General features: G+C 27.2%; 1 protein-coding gene across 3 annotated transcripts in view; it reads left to right on the top strand.

The window, feature by feature from the left end:
* The window catches only part of LOC126739495 (discoidin domain-containing receptor 2-like), a 93,755-nt gene that overhangs the window by 21,266 nt on the left and 51,021 nt on the right, over positions 1–21,468 (top strand). For all 3 annotated transcript variants that reach the window (XM_050445197.1, XM_050445199.1, XM_050445198.1), the window contains exons 2-4: positions 11,492–11,600; positions 13,931–14,037; positions 14,090–14,214. In XM_050445197.1, coding sequence (XP_050301154.1) covers positions 11,492–11,600; positions 13,931–14,037; positions 14,090–14,214 — 341 coding nt within the window. The remainder of the gene's footprint in view (positions 1–11,491; positions 11,601–13,930; positions 14,038–14,089; positions 14,215–21,468) is intronic.

Raw genomic sequence — 21,468 nt, 5'->3', positions numbered from 1 at the left:
CTAACACATCGGTTGGTACCTATCTGTCTTTCATAAAGATTATTATAAAAAAATGCCCTTAAGAGCCTAGAGTTATGACTTAAATTAAATGCTGATTTTTTGTAATCCAGTTTCTTCATACTAGGGCAATTCAAAATGCCCGCACTTGAATAAAGTATTCATTTAACTAGGTAATAAGTCGCTTTCTTTCTAGTTGTTTATTAAGTACAGGCTTATACTAATAGAAGAGATTCTCATAGCCATAATCACTCTGGCTTTAGAAATATATAAATAAATAGTAAATAAAGAAGATTATTTAGCATAATAGCTGCATACATTACAATAATTATAATTATAATATAAAATCAGTACTAAAGTCTACAAAGAAAATAAACTACAATAATAATAATTAACCAATAAAAGTTCATTACGTACAGGGCTACATTAGGTATAATAGAGTGGGGACAAGCATAATAAAAGAAAACATATACAACAATTATTGGTATAAATAAAACCTAACCTAGGACAACACAAGTGGTATAATAAAACTTCATAAAAAGAATATAATGTACAACACAAGAATAAAAAAAAAATAAATACTCTTAGCTATCCCTATTTAAAAATGTTTTCTCAATAGCCTCCTAAACTGGTTTAAATTATCACAGGTCTAAATTATCACAGGCAATTTATTAAATTCTATTGAGCCTCTAAATAAAATCGAATTAAGTAACTGAACAGTGTTACACCTATTCACTCAGGCGAAATCTTGACGATGTCTAGTATTGTATGTGTGTACATCCTCAAACGATTTTAACTTATCACAGATATAGCTGGGTAACAAACGATGTTTCAATTTAAATACAAACAAATAGACATTAAACTTTATACGTTCAGTCACAAACATCATACTATTTAGGACACTTAACATACATTTAATTGGTGTATATCTATCACATTTTAAAATCAGTCTCATAGCTCTATTCTGTATTACTTCCAACTGGTGTATTTTATATTGTGGCAGATTAAACAACAACGTGGAGCAATACTGCAAATGCGGAAGTGCAATGCTATTAAACAAAAGCAACTTTGGGTTCATGGAGAGGTTTCTTCCCACTCTGGTGGTAAATCCAACTTTTTGGAGAATTTTCGCATGACGTAGTCTGCATATGCACAAAAGTTTAAATTGACATCTAGAATAGTACCCCAATACTTAATTTCACTCTCGTAAAGAATGCTATATTCATTTACAGTAATGCTCACACTATCCATGTCTATTTGATTAAGTCGTGACTTTTTGTCAAATATGCAAAACTTCGATTTAGCTGTATTTAAACACAATTTGTTAGTGCAAAGCCAAACAAATAAACTATTCAATTCATTATTTAAGTCGATTTGCATTTGCTGTAAGTTTTTGCCTATAATATACACCATTGTATCATCTGCAAATAATACCACCCTGCACTTTTAAATAAATAAATAAATAAATAAATATGCCTTTTATTTTTAAAATTACATAAACATAGCTGAGAAAAAAAAAAACATTATTAAAAAGCTGAAAAAAAAACATTATTAAAAAAAAAGTAGCATAAACCACTGGCGCAGTCTAGCTTTAAAGAGCTACTCTACTGAACCAGAAGCTATACTTTACCATCAGTAAATAAATTAGGTAGTAAAAAAAAAATTATCTTAGGCAAATTAATTAGTAAATTACAATAAATTATTAATTAAATATTACAATTAGAAGAAACTAGAAGAAACTTGCATAACAAACATTAAATTTACCAGAAAAATTGCACAAATAACAAAAGCCACTAAAAAAAATCTCCATTGGTTTGCAAATTAAATAGATGTTCCTTGAATTTTATTTTAAAAGATTGAATTGATAAATTAATTAGGTTTGTTGGTACTTTATTAAAAATATTTGCTGCATTATAAGAATATGACCTCTGAAACATGGCACTATGATGAAGTGGAACCGTAATTCTTTTAGAAAACCTTATATTTAAACCATGAACAGTGTCCCGAAAAATTAGTCTTTCTTTAAGGGAGACAGGGGAAGATGTGTCATTAATTATTTTCAATAAAAACACTGCAAAATGTAATATCCTGCGCATATCCATTTTAAGCCATCTAATATCTCTATATAAATAAGATACATGGTCAAATTTTCGGAGACCATAAACAAATCGAACGCAAGCATTTTGGACCCTTTGAATTCTTACCCAACTTTCCAAATCTAGACAAAACCCATAAACTACGTCAGCATAATTAAAATGAGACAGTACAAGGGATTCACATAATTGTTTTCTTAACTTTACATTTAACATATGGCGGTTATTATACAATGTTTTCAGGGACATAAAAGTTCTTTTCAAAAACTTTTACCATATCATTAATGTACAGTAGAAATAACAATGGTCCTAAGACAGTTCCCTGAGGCACACCATAATTAACAGAAACCCACTATGATATACTATTTTTAAACATTACACGTTGGACTCTGTTAAAACATACGACTTAAACCAACTCAAAGCATTATCCCTTATTCCTAATTGCCGTAGTTTGGTAATTAAAATTTGTCTATCTATCGTTTCGAAGGCTCTCTTAAAATACCGCTAAAACAACATTATCACAGTCGATAGCTTTGAGAAAATCATCAAAAATATTAACGACAACTGATTCACAAGAATGATGCTCACGAAATCCCGACTGTCCAGGAACAATTATTTTGCCTTTATCACAAAACTCAACAAGTTGTTCCTTAACACAATTCTCAAGGAGCTTTTCATAGACAGGTACCGTTTTAATGGGTCTAAATTAATTATGCAAATTTGTGTTTCGTTCTTTGGGAACAGCAATAACAGTAGACAGTTTCCAATCATCTGGGAAAACACCGTTAGACAAAGAAGTATTAATAATATCTAACAATCTATTACCAACCACAAGAGAGACATCACAGAGGACATGTTTTGTTATACCAGATTCACCACCACTAACATTTTTCAAGTTTTTTTCGTTTTTAACATAGTGACAGGTTTGAATTTAGAAAAAATGTTAAACACGGGGGGGACATAAAACATTATTTAATCTGTTTCCGCTTTGTGGTATATTATTTATAATATCCTCCACACTCTTTACAAAATATTTATTAAATCTGTGGGATATAACAATATATAATTTCAAAGATTTCTTCAAATTTTCAATAACGTGTATTAAATCTACTAGCGTATCATATTTTGTGTGATTTTCATATGCTGTCATTATTTGAAGAACTTGATAAATGTGAAGTAAATAAAAAATACCAAAGCAAATTCTTGAAAAAAGACCAAAAGTTGATGAAAAAACTGATAAGATACTAATATTAAACATTTATTTTTATTTCTTTTCATACACAATAGCCATGACATACTCTCAAATTATGCATTAATTTTAGAAAATTGTTATTTATTTATGTGTTATGGAATCAAGTCTGTATTATTATATATTTTTAAGACGGTAAAAAAAAGACATAATTTGCAGTCTTAATATAAATAAGGTATTCTATTTATAAGAACATAAGTTTGGCTTGCAACTCAAAAAGAGCAAATATTTAACAAAAATTATTTACACCACTGTATTTTAAGAAAAAAATGTCTATAAGAATATTAGTTCACTTAGCAATACGTTAAAGGATAACGGAGATATAGGGGAAGTGCAAAAATGCAACATTTTCAAAAATACTATGTATCTCAAAAAAGTAGCACACTTTCGCGAAAACCGCATCTCGTTAATGTTAAAAATAAATTGTTTTTATTAACAAAAATTTTAAAAACCAAGCAAGATTTTTTAAAGAAATTTGTTATGCTGCAAACATATTAAAATTTAAATTTAATTTACAAAATTTCAGTTTTTCGAAACTTATATCAACTTTGTCTCAAGTGAGATAATATAAAAAATACAAAAGTTATAAATTTATTAGAAATCTGGTTAATAAAATTGGGATGTAAAATTCAAAAAGACCATATTAATGACTTAATATCTAAATCGATAAAGCTGATAATAATTTCAAAAAACTCACATGAAAAGTTACTTTAAAAAACTTCGAATAATTTTTATAATTTTTAAAAATAAAATATTAATCATACATTAAACAACTGTAATCCACTAAAAGATATACTTTTTAAAATGGTTATTCTAGAACAATATTGCCATTTTCCATACAAATCCATTTAAAATATTTCACGTGAAAGCCATTTTATTCTTAAAACCGAGAAAGCAATTTTTATCGATTTCTATCGGTTGTTATTAGCTGTGAGCACGCTATTGAAAATTTGCCAAGTACTTACTGGTTTTAACAACCTTCATGGCGGCCGGAATCGATACCATCGTAAAAAGATTTCGATGGCTTGTCTATTAAGTAAACATACTTCAGAGTCTTCGCTGATGGGGACACTTTAATAAGCGTGTCACTCGTTATTACTCCAGTTAATTAGGTTTCAAGGCTTAAAACTTATTTTTACGTTATTTTTCTTTCTCTTGACAAACTATCGCGGGCTCGGGCGATATTTGAGAGCATCATGGCCGATAAACCATAATGTGGGTTAATTTTAGTGGAATGTTTATAAAACAGTATCGGCATTCACTTCAAATAAACCTTAATAGCCCTAAGTTAAATTTATTGTAAGTTTAAATTATTTTGGAGATGATAGAAGGAGAAGTGTAATTTTAGTAATAACTTTCAATGCGTAAATTCCAATTTTAATTATTTAAATATTTTTCTCCTCAAATACAATTCAAGGGTTCTAAGCGGAATGAGAGCAGCCAAAATCGTACATACTTAATTCAATTTGAGTGCGTTACGATAAATTAATAATCATGATTTGAAATTCCGTACATTTGCCTTAATATATAGAACATAGTATAATGACGCTAACACGTAGTTATCAACGACAAAGTTAAGCAAATTGGTTTATTTGAGTTAAGACAACAGTATGAGGTGCCTTGCAGCATTTGTAGGCGTAGAGTTATTTAATTATTCTCCGTTATCACCCACCAGGGATGTTATAGAATGTTGGTTATTAAAAAAGTTTTTAGATTAAAAAAATCTTAATAATGAAAGTTTGTCAAACTGCAGAACAGCAACTGCATTGACTAGTTTATGTATAAAAATACTAATCATCAACCATCAAAAACAAGTAAAAAAATATATTTAGAATAAATGTTATGTGCAAGTAATTATTTTAAAGGGAAAGATAATATTTTATTTAAAAAAACTCATATAATTAATGTTATTTCTACTTTTTATTGGTTGTCTAAATCTTCCATTGAAACTGTTATTTTAAGCAATTTTTTCATCAATTAAAGAAGCTTTGTGATAACTTATTTCTTTTGATAATTCACTTAAGTTAAATGCATAATTTAAATGAATAGCATGACAAGTTATATGTATCCATTTAAGTTATGCTTGTGTTGATTTAAAAATTGGATTTAGTTGTCGGTTTTTAAGATTGTCAAGTGTAATTATGCAAGTTTGAGCCAAATAAATGGCTGTATAATATTTCTTAGAGAAGAATATTTACTGTTAAATTTCTATTACATACATTTTACTCGAAAAATACTTGAATTATAGCAGGAAAAATTGATAGTTTTTTAAGTCTGCAAGTAAAAATGAATAATGTTTCAATCTTTTGTTTTAATAAAGGGAGGTAAGTTATTATATTTTTAAAATCTTACTTCGTTTGAACTGTATGAAGTAAAATAAAAACGTTAGTCTGTAGTTTTAAAATATTTTGTTTTTATTAAAAGCTGCCTTCTATTTCTATTATTCTGTTTATATAATTTGGTTTTTGTTAATAATTTTTATATTAAAAAATATATTTTATGTACTATTGCTGATTCATAAAACTTAAACTTGTAAATAAAGTAATATGTTACATTTTTTTAGTTTTTATCTTATACAGTGAAAACTATAATTTTATTACAGTTTTTTTGAATAATATCTAATCAAAATAAGTTAAAATAATGACTTTTTAAAATTTACTTTATTGCTACGACATATTACTTTACCATCACTTCCAATATCATAACTGATTTATAGTTTTCTTACATAAACTTTCTAACCTTATACAACACATCCAGCAAATCATTACAATTAACTTAAAATTAAATATTATTTAAATTAAGAGGATAATAATTTGCCTCAAAGCCATCTAAGTATTAAAATTTCCAAAATATATTAGACTATTTAAAGACTATCCAATATTAAAAAATTACTGTTTAAAAATAATTTAATTCCGAAGAGACCAATTGTGTTGTCCATAAACTGGTATAAACCGTGTCCGAATAATAAATATATGAAAATTTAACGTTCGTTCCAACTCACTTGCAAGATATATTTAGCCCTTAACATTTTAACTACCCAAAAGGGATTTGTCTAATAAGATGGCAGCCATTTCAGCGCGGACAAAGCGACGTAACAGCCAGATTAACATCACAATGGCAGTAAGAAGTGTTTCTGCTATCCAGCAGGATTTCTGTAGAATAGCCGTAGTTTTCAAAATGACCCAGGATTTCGCTGGAAAGGGTTGCCTTGATTTTCTGACCCGTGGTTACTGCTTTCGAGCGAAATAAGCTTGCATTTTACATTAAATAATTGAACTTTCACCATCTAATTTATGTATGAAAAGTGTCCTATTTAATTCAGCGTAAAAAGTCTCATTTATTTGATAAGTGATAAATTAAAGTCAAATAACTCCCCAAAGTAACATTAAATAAAAGTAGTTGGTTCTGTTGGCACTTTTTCGGAGGGAATTCTTTAAAAAATATTCTCGCGTTTACAGCTGTCAATAGAGCTTATGTAAATATTAAAAAAAAGGTTTCTGTTAATAGTGTTTTCGCTGAATCGACGATATTAAAACGCTTTAAAAGGATTTCTCTTTCCCTAAGGAGTAAAAATAAAAAGTCCGCAGGACCAAAATTGCATAGAGTCTCATTTAAATAAAATGAGGACAGCTTGACACGACTGATTGCCGCCACAAAGGGACAGACAAGCTCTTTACTTTGCAAAGAGATTTCGATAAAAACTGAGGTTTAAACAAACTGTTGAAAAATGAACGCGAGATGTAGTATAGTTAGTCTGGTATAATAAAGTAGAGTAAAACATTTTGGTAGGAATTTTTATAATGGTTCTTTAGTCGTATAATTGTTAGTATTGCAAGGTCGAGTAAAAACCGAAATAAGACGAGCGGTCCTTATAGTGTTAAGGAAATACATGTTCAAGACTTTTGGGATTTAAAAAGTTTATCCGATTTGCTAAAAAAAATAAATTTAAAGATACCGATGGACAAACAGTTAATTGTTAATTGTTGTGCATATAATTTACTTGTACTCCAAACAGGATTTTGGTCTTATCAACGTTTATATCGCCCGTAATAACAGAGTAATTATAATTTATAAACACGTGCGGTACAACTTGATCTAAAAGTGCGTTTATACAAATAAACCTTAATTCGTAAGAACAGAAACTTTATGTTTATGTTATCAATGTTAATACTTACAATCTTGCTGATCAGGTTTGCTAGTATATAAACGTCTATGTTACTCCCAAATGTACGCTGCGTTTTGTAACTAGGCAATAATATTACATCAGAAGTTATAATGATTGGTAATCATGTCTGGATCTTACAAACAATAATGTGTATTTGCATGGAACCCTCTAAAAAGCAAAAGGAAAAACTGCAGGTCCGAATCATTTGCGCAAATTCTTAAATTAATAAAAGAGGATCAGATCTTTCATGTTAAACTTATTCAGCACAATACAAATATTATCAAATTAATGGTTGGCTATTGTGGCGCTTTTAACTAATTGTTTAGGTGTAAATTAAGACACTTGATGCTCAAAAATAGTTAACTGACTTATATATACCTACTTACTAAACGCAACTACTTAAAACTACTAGAAACATGAATTTACATTGTATTTATTTTATAATATTTATTTCGATTTGAAAGCCGCGCCAATATTTAATTTGTACTATATGCGCCAATATTTAATTTGTATCATCAATCATTATAAACTTTTTTGAAAAAAAAAATGCTTAGCAGTGCTTTGAGCATTGTATAATTAGCTTAATAGGCACACATTGAAAAGTCTATTAAAAATGGTCCATAACGGGTTTTTAAGAAAAAAGATGTAGAAATTTGTAGACATGATTCAGAAGCTACACGTGTGCATTATAGATAATAATAAAGCTCTTAGTAAAGTTTGACATGAACAAATCACTAAAACGTTAGTAAATAAAAATAAAACATTCCTAGGAGATATACCGGATGTCTTAGAATAGTGGTTCGCCCCTATAACTTTTTAAATTTTTAAGTTAAAAAAATTAAATTTAGTAAAAGGGTGTAGCTTTGAAATTGGAATTGGCTGACGTATTTAGTTCTGTCATTTCCGGTTTAACCGGGAACGATCCTAACTTTCTTATTTTAAATGCACTGAAAATCAAAATGTGGTAATTTTACAGCAAATTTAGTAGGTCATATTATGTTGCCAGCAAAAGAAGTGGTAAACATATTTTAGTACTGTAAATTTAAAATATTCGTAAAAATGTAAATTTTTTTCTTGTAATTTTACTGCGGTCTTCTGTAAAATGTAAGCAATAATTATAGAAATCTTTAAGCAATATTACTAAAGATTTTACTGTTTTCTTGTACTTTTCCAATGGTTTTAATGCAAATTCAACGATTATATCCATTAAAATCATGTAAAAATGGTTAAGCATTTTTCAGAGACCCTGTAAATTTAATATAATATGTTTGGTTTAAAAATGCTGGTATGTTTTCTATGTTTTTGTTTTATATTTAGATATAAAATATTTTTCCTGTAATATTTCTTAAATAAAATTCGTGTAAAAATTGCGGGAGTATCCCAAACTAGAAGCTTTTATGAAAAAATGAAAATGTATTTCCTTATACATTTATTTAAACATATCTTAACATAACAAAATTATTTTGTAGTGAAACAAAGGATAAAAGATAAGCTTAATGGAGTTAACCTTAAAATATTAGGACTTATTAAGCTATAAACATTTAACATGCTTACTTGCAGGAAAAACAAAATAGGGGCCTCTTATTGTGTTTGCTTTTTGAACTACAGGTTTCGTTAAAGTAATGTTTAAAAGCTTAATTTCACTAATTTTATTTTTAATGGTACATATACTAAATGAATTTAAACAAGACAACGTTAACATCCATATTAATACAAATTTTAATATAATTCCAAAACTTATGCGATTTCATATTTCTTGACTTTCAGGTTTGATGTTCTTAAAAAAAAAGAAAAATTATATATTTACAGACTGTACTTACTTCAAATTGATAACAAAAGGTCGACAAATCTTCTTTGAAGTAATGTGCCAGTATCCTCAGTGACTGCAGCACGATTTTGTCCTGATTTTCGTCAAAAATGGTAAACTTCTTATACTTGGTGTGGTCCAATACTATTAATAATTACTTTCGAATTAAAAGCATCATTATCTATAGATTTCCACGTTAATGCAGAGCAGCCAACATTTCTATTAATGAGTTTCTTTTTGTGAATTTTTTTGCAGGAACGTTTGGTCTAATAAAATAACCTATTCTCTTGGTACCTCTATTCATATACCAATTTCGGTCTTGCATTTGGCTCACTAAGATGCAAGCTGCCTAACATTCGAATTTACAGGTACCTGTGATGTTATAATAATGTAAGCAGGGAATTTTAACCGTATTTCAATCAGTTTTACGGGCTTCTGTAATTTTCGTGACGTTTTGTAAGAGTGCCGGGTTTTTTAACCATATGGATTAATTTTTATGTAAAATGACTATGTCGACGGTAAAAAAGCTGTGATTTTCCTAAATCGAGTTTTATCGATCATTTAGGCTAATTTAATAAATATAGTAAATTCTCATTCTGACATGGTAAATTTGCTTTAAATATAACAAATAATACTGCTGTAAGATTGACGGACACATTTAGAGTGTGGGATCCCCCAACTTTTTTAACAACTTTTGACATCTAACTAAAATTATTTAATTTTTTAAATTTCAATCTAGAGTGCCATGAATAATTTAAAATAGTTGAAATATAATTGACTCTCTTTTCTTTTTCACAGCTTTCCTAGATGTGTCTAAAGTTTGCAAAATCGTATTTTCATCTCTTACTCATTTTTTTCAAATGGAACTAGGGTGGCCCATTGCCATAGTTAAAAAGTGTATTTTTTTATAATAATTTCGTATAAGACAACCGATAGTGGGTACTTTCAAAAAAACAGCATTATTCAACTGTAGTGGTGCCTGACTTACCCAATGAAAAAACAAGTAAGTTATTTGACAGTTGGCATGTCAAATAATTTATTAAGGCACAAAATGTTTAAAATGCCCACCCATTTGTTGTTGGCAAAATTGTCTGAATAACTCGAATTATATCAGAAACTGACAGATTGTCGTGACTTACGCCAACTTACTATTGTATTATAAATACTGACAAAAAACACTTCAAGATCTCTTCAATTTATCGTTAATAATTAGACGTTAAGGGTGTGAGACCATTAATCTTGGATGTTTAATAGATATTACGTAAATGCTACTAAATGCTAAAAAATCAATTTAAAACGAAAAAAAATATTTTTTTAATTCACAGCAATCTTTGGGTTTTTTAATTGGAAAAAACTAGGTAGCTATGTGGCGCTAAGCTGTTTTTCAAATCAAATTATTTGTAAAAAAATACACTTTTTAATTATGGTAATGAGCTACCCTAGCTCCATTGGAAAAAAATGAGTTATAGCCAAAAAAAACGATTTTGCAAACTTTGGACGCATCTAGGAAAGCTGTGAAAAATAAAAGACAGTCAAATATATTTTTCTAGCACTATTTTAAATTATTCATATCACGCTAGATTGAAATATAAAAAATTAAATAAATTACAGATTAGGTGTCAAAAGTTGATATATGGGGTATCAATATTCTTAAAATGTCATTTTCTATCAAAATATGACAAAAAAATTGGGGGATCCTATTTAAAATAGTTAGGGTAATTTCCGGTCAAACCAGAAGTGATAGAAAATAACTGAATACGTCAGCCAATCCCAATTTGAGTGCTACACCCACGTACCAAATTTAATTTTTTTAACTTGAAAATTAAAAAAGTTATAGGGGCGACCCACTTTCCTAAGACACCCGGTATATATAAAGAGTCAACCCATTAAAATATTTGCTAAAACCTAAAACAACTTATTCACAAAATACCAAGATTCAAAAGGTCGAGAAGTATAGTTATAAAAATTAAGAGATATTATTGCTTAGATCGTAAGCGGGGTTAGCAGGAGCGGGCACTCTATGTATTTTGTCTTAAAGGAAATCTATTCTGGCAAGTTATATTATATAGTTATATTGCCTCTACTTTTAAAAATGTTGTAAATGACTTAGATCTGTAAATTATATACTGCACAATACATTTTTTTCCATGAAATTTATTCAGTAAATTTCAATTTTTTAGATGAATCTTGTCTTCAACCTCTTGGCATGGAGTCAGGAAAGATCAGGGACTTCGCCCTAACAGCAAGTACCAGTTATGACTCAGGGAGTGTTGGGCCAAAGCATGGAAGGTAATATAACACATTTTGTAATAACAATGGTAAAACCATTGCAGTATAATATGGATATTGCACTTAATTTTGCTCTTTGGACTTTACATTTACATGCACACTTTGTCGCATTGTAAACAGTTCTATTTTGAAGTATATCACAGTTTATGTACTACAATAAAATTCTACATCAACATTCCTTATGTAAATCGAATGAATGTATTCAAACCAATTATATCTTTATGTTATTTTCCTATCAAAATAGTACTCTCTTTTATCACAATATTTCAAGATCATTATTCCCGTATCACTTTTTAGCGCAAGTTTTATTTTTATTTGTATGACCTTATTAGGATTGTATTTCGGAATGTTCCAATCATGTCAGTTTTTTTAGTCGATAATTTAGTAGCTAAAAAAACATGTAATAATTTTCCATTTATAGTAGGAGCACAGTTCAAAAGTCCTTTGATACTTTTGTACAGGCATCTACATTCGCCGATGATGGCGAATATAGATAAATTTGAAATTATACGTATAGCTACATTCCCAGTACATTTATACATTTATACTTCCATACTTTTATACTGAACTAAATTTTTTATTTTTGATTTATTGTCTAAACCGGATTCGTTTACGAATTAATACCATGGTTTTATCAATGAGACTATGAGAAAGCTTAAAGTGTATGGTGTAAGAGGTAATGCTTTAAAGCTGTTTTATTCTTATATGACTAACACAAAACAAACTGTAAAAATAAAGAGAAATGGATTTGCATATAATAATATGTATGTATATATATTACATAATAAATTAGGTACAGCACAGGGTAGTATGTTGGGTGAAGAGAAGACTAACATAACAATGTTTCGAACAAAGGTATTAAGAACACAGAAGCCCACTGGCTTGCTTGTTTTTAATGAAGAATTAATTGTGGTAAAAAACATTAAGTTTCTAGTTCTGCATAAAATGGTGGATATTTATCTCCTATGTAGTTTGAATCGTGGGTAGGGTAGATGAGGGAGACGAGTTTTTAGAAATGAGGTCTTTTTAACCGTATATGCTTATTCTACAATAGCATTATTGATTTTCTTTTTTAATCCAGAGAAGACTTTGATCTAAGAATGTTCCATACATATATCACAAAAACAGTAATAGTTTGTTACTCAATACACCATCTAGCTGAATGTCAGAAAAAAATCCGTATTACATGCATCTTCGTTTACACAATAATTTACCATTTATTATTTAATTTATCTGAGATAAGTAAATCTTTAAAACTAAGATTTTAATAGAACTAGAACTATTGCAAGATATTTCTTTTTAATTTCCAATATAAAGAACTTTATTCAAAAAAAAAACTTAAGATGATAAATACTTTCCATCTCTAAGTAATTTATACGAATTAATTCCTTTTTTGGTCAATTGGGTTTGGCACTCTTTTGCATAAAGATTAGTCTTCACTACCATATGATCAAAATCAGTCAAAAATTATTTTCAAATATCAATAAGTCTTTTATTATAAAATTCTTCGTGTAATTTAGCATCAACTTTGCTATTTTAAACTAAGGGTGGAATTTATTTTATAGCAGAATCATCAACAGGATGTCATTTCAAAGAAGAAGGTCATCATTATTACCCTCATCTTGATCTCTTTTCTCTTTTACTATCGGGACAGTCTACAGTGTACTGTGAAACAACATCTTCTGTTACTTTATATAATTTATTCGGTATAATAATAGAGAAAATATTTCTTTATGTACTGGTTAAAGAGCCATCATCTTGAAAGGGCAATTTTACCTCTAAACGCTTCTAACTTACAAGTATTACATGGTAAATTAGCATCTGTTAAATACATATTTCATTATAACTGATTCCAGAAGCCTTCAAGCTTTAAAAACAAATAAACGAAAAGAATTATAGATTTTTCAAAAAGTCTTTTTTAATAAGTTTAAACTATGAGGCGGATTTACAAATTCTATTGTGATGTTTATATAAATATTATATGTTTTTATCAAAAAAAATTTAACAATTATAAATTTACCTAAGACTCAGATAAGAAAAATAAGTTTATGTAATAATTTAAATTTATAATAATTTCTCCAAGCATTACCTAATCATTATTAATTTAATATAACGAATTTCCCATCTCGAATAATTTAAAAGCGATTAATTAATAAACGTAGTTCAAAATTGAAAAACTTAAAAATTCATTAAAACTTCAAAGCCCTGTTTCGCAACTAAAAATCCCACTTTCTAGCGAATCTTTTAACTAAATAACTATGAGACTTAGGGCATATCTTACTGTTGCATTATTAATTTTTTCGCTTCTTTATTAAATTTCTCTTTTTTAGGTTAAGAAATAATAGACAGGGTGGCGCTTGGTGTCCCAGACACATGGTATCTAAAAATTCTAGGGAGTATTTAGAAATAGATTTGAAAGAGTTGCATGTTTTAACAGGTATATTTCATTAAAACTATTAATAAAAACAAACTAATATAAACAATTTAAGGTATTAAAACACAAGGCAGATACGGAAATGGACAAGGGCAAGAATATGCGGAACAATATATGGTTGAATATTGGAGGCAGGGATCGGAAAAGTGGATCAGGTGGAAGGACAGGAATGGAAAAGAGGTAATTAGAATATTTTTGTAAACATGTTTTAAAGAAGTCACAAAAGTGAAATATGTTTTAATTTAATTAGGTCTCATGATCCCTAAAAAACAGTTGATATAAAAAGTTTTTATATGATTATTGGTATTTTTTCTGCGCAAATACCTGAGGAAATATCTAAATTTCTTAAGAGAATGCACGTGGATAAAACAGTAAAATAAATGTAAAAACTTAATATAACTTGGACTATCGACTATAGTATCGTTACTATTCTTAATATATTATGTAAAAGTTTTATTGCATGTAAATCTCAATGAATATTTAGTAGAATTCCCAAGTAAACTCACAACAAGGATAATGTAATATAAAGCAAGTAGTAAAATTAAACTTTTCCTTGGAAAATTTGATGTCTGCAACGTAAAATTACTTTAATTTTATAACATTACAGGCTAAGAAAATAGAAAATACTTTAAACGATTTATTATTTGCTAGGCATTTTTTCAAAAAAAAAAAAATAATAGATATTACCTAACAATTTAGATATTTTAACTTAACAAAAATTTGAAATTATATACATATATTACCAATATATACACGTTTGGCGAGTTGCAAAAACATATCAAAAACACTACTTAAGTGTAGGGATACATAAATACAAGCGATGCATATATACTAAAAAAGGACCAGAAATAATACTAGAAACTAATAAATAAAACTAGAAACGATCACATATTACTTCTTTGTAAACATTATGGCAAACTTTTCTTGTATTATAATGGATAAATTACTTATCAAATTTTTATTTTCATTCATAAATTTAAAAGCTTTTCTTCAACTTATTAACTTTTGATTAGCTATTTTTAACCTTAGGTCCTCTTCTGATGACCTGGTTAAATACCTTTCTCTGAAGATGTGTTTATACTATATTTTTTTGCCATCTTAATTAATTTTGTTTTTTTTTTAATCTTTTTATTCACCTATGCATACTATATATACTAATTCTTAATGCATTTCTTTAGGATAACTTTAAATCTTGGCAAGATTTTGATGATTTTATGGACTTTTTATCAATATGTGTTGTTCCAGTTTTAAATTATTTTTTGAATTGAAAATTTTAGTTTTTAGCGCTTTTTATACCTTATGTTAAATTAAAGTATTTTATTTGAATTAGTAGTTTAGTTTAGTAGTTTATTTAAAAAAATGTTTAGTTTCAGACAATAATTTTATGCAAATTAATAATCTGGCTTCTACTATTTTAATTAACATTGCTCTTATTTGGTTTTCTTATTTCTTAAGTTTGTTAGATTTTTTCTATAATTCCTTAAGAGGGCTTAAGAACCTGTTTATATTTTTAAAAAAAAATAATTTTAAGAAAAGCCAAAGAAACTTATTTAACAATTTTTTTGATTTACTTAGTTTTATTTAGGCTACTGGGATTTTTTTGGACACCAAGCCTTGGCATGCCCAAAAGAAATTCCCTAAATGAAAAAAAAAAACATTTAGACATGCAAAGAAAGTAATTAAAATCCAACAAAAAAAACACTTTCTTAATATTTCTTGTTTTTTTCGTTTAATTTTGTTTTGGAATTGCAACTTTTTAAAACTTGTTTAACTTTAAAAATCTAAAGGAAATCGTTCTTAACAATTATTTTTTACTATCGTAGTTCCCTTAATTAGCAAAATTCATACCAGTTTATAAAGTTTCAGCATAGTCACTGGTTGAAATATAAAACTTTAATTTTTTATACAAGAAAAAAGATTTCTGAAATATTTTCTTACTTATTTAGCTGTCAATGAAAGAGAACTATAAATATATAAAAATAATAGCAAATGAAGAATGTCGAAGATAATTAAATAAATAAAAAAATTTCCCATAAATAAAATTCCGCTAAAATAACCGCATATATAAAAAAATAAACGCTGGAAAATTGTATGAAATAAAATATGAAATTAAAATCAAATTTTTAACGACACAAAAAATACGTGCTATTCATATGAATGGATTTTTATTTTTTTCTACAATTAGTACCAGCTTATATGTTATGAAATAACCCAATCTTCTCAAGGAAGATAATTCAGAACTGTCTAAATCTTAAAAAATATCAACTTCGAACCTATAATGTAAAATATGTAAATATGCCCTAAAATTGTAAAAAAAATTCAGAAATATTTTTTGTTACCAGAAAAATGCATTTTACAAAATATTTCTTGCTTGAAAATGAGACAGACAAAAAAGTCCGAAACTAGTCCTTATATCTGTAACAGACAAAATCTGATGTTCTTTTTTTTTCCTAGTGTCAAACTTAAAATATCATAAATATAAATAAAATAAATAATAACAAAAAAAAAAATTCAATATATAAATGCGGCACCGAACGTACGCCATGGGTCTTTCTGGTTGTAAATATAGTCATTAATGTGAAAGTAAATAATTGAATAAAATACAAGCTTTTACAATTAAACAGTTTCGAAAATTCCCTCGACCATACAGTAATTAACGAGTTATTTAAACTTAATTTAAAGTTATTTAAACTGACACCAACGCAACGCTACGTTAGTGCGGTGCGAACCTTTTAGCTGCGGTTTTTGATTTAAATTAATTAAGTTTTTGTTTAAAGTTTAAATGGGCATAATTTACATTTTATTTATTCTATAATTTAGATGCAATTTATGCAGATATTAATGTTATTTGTTTATCAATTTTTTAGTCAATTATTATTAAAAATTATTTGTTTTAAGAATTTAAAATAAATTTTTCTTATGCTTTAAACATTCCTCAGAATAAAAAAAATTCATTTTAAAACTCGCTTTCGAACTCTAGGAGCAATTAGAAATTGTCAAATTTTCTAAAATTGTTTGGCAAAAAACTAAGAAAATTTAAACTTTTAAATTGTTATTTCAGTTTTGATTATTAAAGAGAAAAGTACTAAAATTATGTATCTTTGATTATAATATATTGTATATTTGCAAATTTTGACATAAAAATAAAACTAAAATGATGATATAAGTACATCTTTATAAAATTCTTTAATATGAAAGTTTATTGTGTAATTTTGTTTAATCTATTAATTTTAATTTTTCTAATAGATTTCATATTTTTTTATATCATTTCTATGTTTGTAAAAAAAATATGGAATTAATATACCGCAAATACTTAGTTTGTGAGGTTAAGGCACATATTTTTTAAAGAAATTAAAATGACATATTTCAAGCCAACTTTACGAAAATATTATGGCACGTACAAATAATATGGCACATCAGAAAAAATTAGGTGGTGATAATAAACATAAATTAATCTTTATAAAAAGTAATATATGCACAGTATTCATAGGTCAACATTTCTCAACTGATTGGGTATTTTATATTTTAGAGATTAGAAAAATTAATATTTGATTGCTTCTAGGACTCTACGAAGATATGAGTACTGAATGAAATAGTGGACTTGCAACCTACACTCGGTCCAAAAATAATTATAATGTATAAGCTAACCCTATTAATCTTAAAAAGAAATAAATAAATAGTTGATTTTCAAAACATTATATACTTCAATACTTGCGGAAACATGACTCGATAATGCCTTTATTAACTTTAAACGTAAACCTATGTGTTTTAGTATTTTATTAATTTTAAATGTTATATTTGACCTGTAAAAATACTAAACAGTCTTTTCTTTATCAATGTTTTCTAAATCTTCAAGTATTTCATTTATTCATAAAAATAAAGGAAATTTAATGTACATTGGTTGTCGTAAAATCAGTACATAAATTGTTTGTGGAGTATTTTTCAATTAAGCTATATTCAATATTATTTACAAAATATTCATGGAATTTATGTGCAAAGTCAGCCTCCTGGGTGCAAATACTAGTAGTAAAACTTTGGTGTTATTTTTATTCAAATCTATACATTGCTTGTAAAATCTTTCAAAAAGAGTTAAATTAAATTTCCTTAGATCCTTAGTGCGTATTTTTTTTTTAATAATTTATTTTGTTTTGAATTTTACCTTTTAGCATAAGGTTTAGGTAATTAAATTTTACCGTTTATTAAACATATTCGCCATTGGTTTATACCCTACAAGCATAAATTGCTATTTTGCTCTTGAGTTATTTAACTTTATAATTATATATTGTAAATTTCTATTTTAGCGAGAAATTAAACAAACTGAGTTTCCACAAAACTGATTAAAATAATTAAGGTAAATTAAATGTCCTTTAAAGTTAATTACCTTTCTTGCTTTTATGATTTCTTCTTCGATAAGAATAATTCTTAGTCTTTATTTTTAAATTAATTAATTTATAATAAAGAACAAAGCTTAATAGATTTTGCAAATTATACTTTTATTTATTTTATAATTTAAAGTAAAATTTTCGCCAAAAAAACCATGATAAACCATCAACAGGGAATTTTGGCCAGCATTGCAAGGTCCCATAGGGCCATTCATCACCGATATCTCGTCGGTGTCCGATCTATATAGGTCAGTTTCCGCTGTACATACATAGATATATGCTAAAATGGGTGGGAAGTACATACATGTTTGTCCTAACGTCCTGATGTGTCCCCGTAGTGTGTTGTTTTATGATTTTTTGCTTTTTTTTTATGGTTTACTGGACGTGTTCTATTCGTTATTTAAAAATATATGAAAATTGTATATTTTTGATGTTAGTATTTAAAATTTATAATTAGGAAAGTATCATAAAAAACAGGATTAGTTATTGATTTCCTCTTCAAATATTAACCAAAATATGAAAGTAAATTTTTTGAAAATTCGTTTTCCTAATGGCTCTATAAGTCATCGAATGACATACACCCGGTTTATTCGATTTCAACTAATAGAACTTTCATATAATTTTTAATAATTTTTTTGACGTAAATAAGTTTTAATATTATATGAAGTATAACGAGCATATGTGTGTTGCAATAATAACATCTTTATAAATACAGGTAAATCCCAACTCATTTCCTAAAAAACCTAATTTCGGTTATTTCACAACCCTTTTAAATATTTATTAGGCCTTTACAGACCGCTTTATAATAAATATTGCAAATTCCACACAGACTGCCAATTAGAGCAATATTTCAAATGTTTTTGTCTATTTAAACATTGATTAGTCGGGAAAGCGACGCTAATGTAACCAAAGTGGCCCCATTAAAATTTTATTTTATGGTTTTTTAACCGAATAATTGGAATTTTATATTAGTTTAAATTATTCGTTTTAAAATTATTTTAATATTTACGTGATGTTAGTAAATAATTTGCTTTAAGCCAGTAATATCAGTTTTCAGCAATTAAGGCTTTAAAACTTAATTGCCATAATTTTTGAAATTTGTTTATTCTTTTCTGGAACATTTTTTAGACACACTTAATAGTGCTTTTATGTTTTACGTATTTCGGATTTTTCACTAATCCTTATTATTTTCTGTACTTGCAGGTTATATATATTAAAAAATTGTATGTCTCCTGTTATTTGAATTTTATTAGTTATTAAAAGTCTTTAAAGTAATTTTAAAAATAAAAAAATTAATAAAGGTTATATTTTCTGTTCTTACCGACTTCGAAAATGTCAAATTTTGATAATATATTAATTACTTACATAAGTAATTAATATAATGGTCACTAACATTGAATATTAAATACACTTAATTATCTCAATAAAAGTCTGACGTGACTCGGATATTCTTAAAACCCTTTTTTGCTGCACATTGTTTTTCTTACTAATGTAGTTGCCTATTATATAATTTTATGTCGCCAATCACTTAAATATTATCAATCCAATACAATTAAAAAAATTTTTACAGTGATTTACAAAACTTGTCCCTGAACTAAAAAAAGGATAAAAATAATATATTTTTTCTGCTCTTACCTCCCTACTCTTTGAGAAACGATTAAATAGTTATAAAGCCTAAAAAATATTTCATTAGCTTTAAATAAAGGCCATCTATTTATCTCAGCTTTTATACTTTAATACAGTCTCCGTATAGCTCAATACCTACTAAGCCTTTAATACACAAAATTCCTTTAATTGCTAAAGAAAATTTTTCAAAGAAGGAAATCGACTTTATGAAATATTTCATTCTTTCATAAAAATAAGTATAACACCATTTATAATGGCGGCAGTTTAAATAATTGTGATGGGATTGCGGTTTTAATAAAACACTCGGGAAAATCTAAATACAATATTGTGAATATTATGCTACAGGAAAATCAAAATTGTAAAAATAATCTTGTAATAAATTGTATATATAGATCACCAAGTTTAGGCAAAGTCACTTTTAATCGGGTTTTTTATTATTATTTATAAAATGTTACGAAGAGTACAAACCGCATATTAAGGACAATATAAATATGGATCTTTTATGATTGATGAACAAGAAGAATATAAAAATATTTGTATGCTTTTAAATTACCACTCCTATATAAATGCATATGTAGGCCTTCTTCAGCAACTTGTGTTGATTATTTTATAATTAAACTGCCAAACAATACTACGTTTATAAACATAAAATGTAATATCTTTAATTATGGTTTAACAGACTATTATCAAATAGCTATGAAGATAGAGGTAAAAAATAAACGAGGGGGTCAGTGGAAAAGTGGTGTAAGTAACATTGACATGATTTTGAGTAATCTAAGGTCAAAGTTAATGGCTAATAGTAAAATCCTAGTAAAAGTAAATCCAAGAATGGTTACGTATATCTATTTAAAAAATTCTAATGTTTTCTAGACTTATATATCCGGGTTTTAAAAATATCGTATTTTTCTAAAAAACTTAGTTTTTCTCACTTGTACCATTTTGCCATACATGATGATTTGGGGTAAAAGAAGTATAAGTGACATAAAAGATACTTTATTTAAACATTCTGAAACAAAGAAGTGAAAAAAAAAGTATAATGAGTACAGTTTGTCTTAACTAATCTTCATCAGATTCTAAAATAATCCTGTCACTTTCATCTACTATATATTCCTTTGCCCAAAATAAAAAATCCTGTTGAATTTAATGATGTTCGCTCAATATCTGTACTTCCTATACTATAAAAAATATTAGAAAAAGTTATGGAATATCAAATAGTTCAATATTTAAATGTAAATAATTTAATTCCTAAATACCAGTCTGGGTTTCGTAAGGGGTATAGTTGTGCAACCGCTTTATCTAAAGTGACTGATGATATTTTTAAGGAACTTGATAAAAATAAAGCTACGGTGTTGATTCTCTTAGATTTTTCTAAAGCCATTGACATGGTAAATCACAGAATATTACTGGCTATATTAGAATATATGGG

Source organism: Anthonomus grandis, chromosome 8 (genome assembly GCF_022605725.1).
Source record: "Anthonomus grandis grandis chromosome 8, icAntGran1.3, whole genome shotgun sequence".
NCBI lineage: Eukaryota > Metazoa > Arthropoda > Insecta > Coleoptera > Curculionidae > Anthonomus > Anthonomus grandis.
This window is presented reverse-complemented; position numbering and strand designations above follow the sequence as displayed.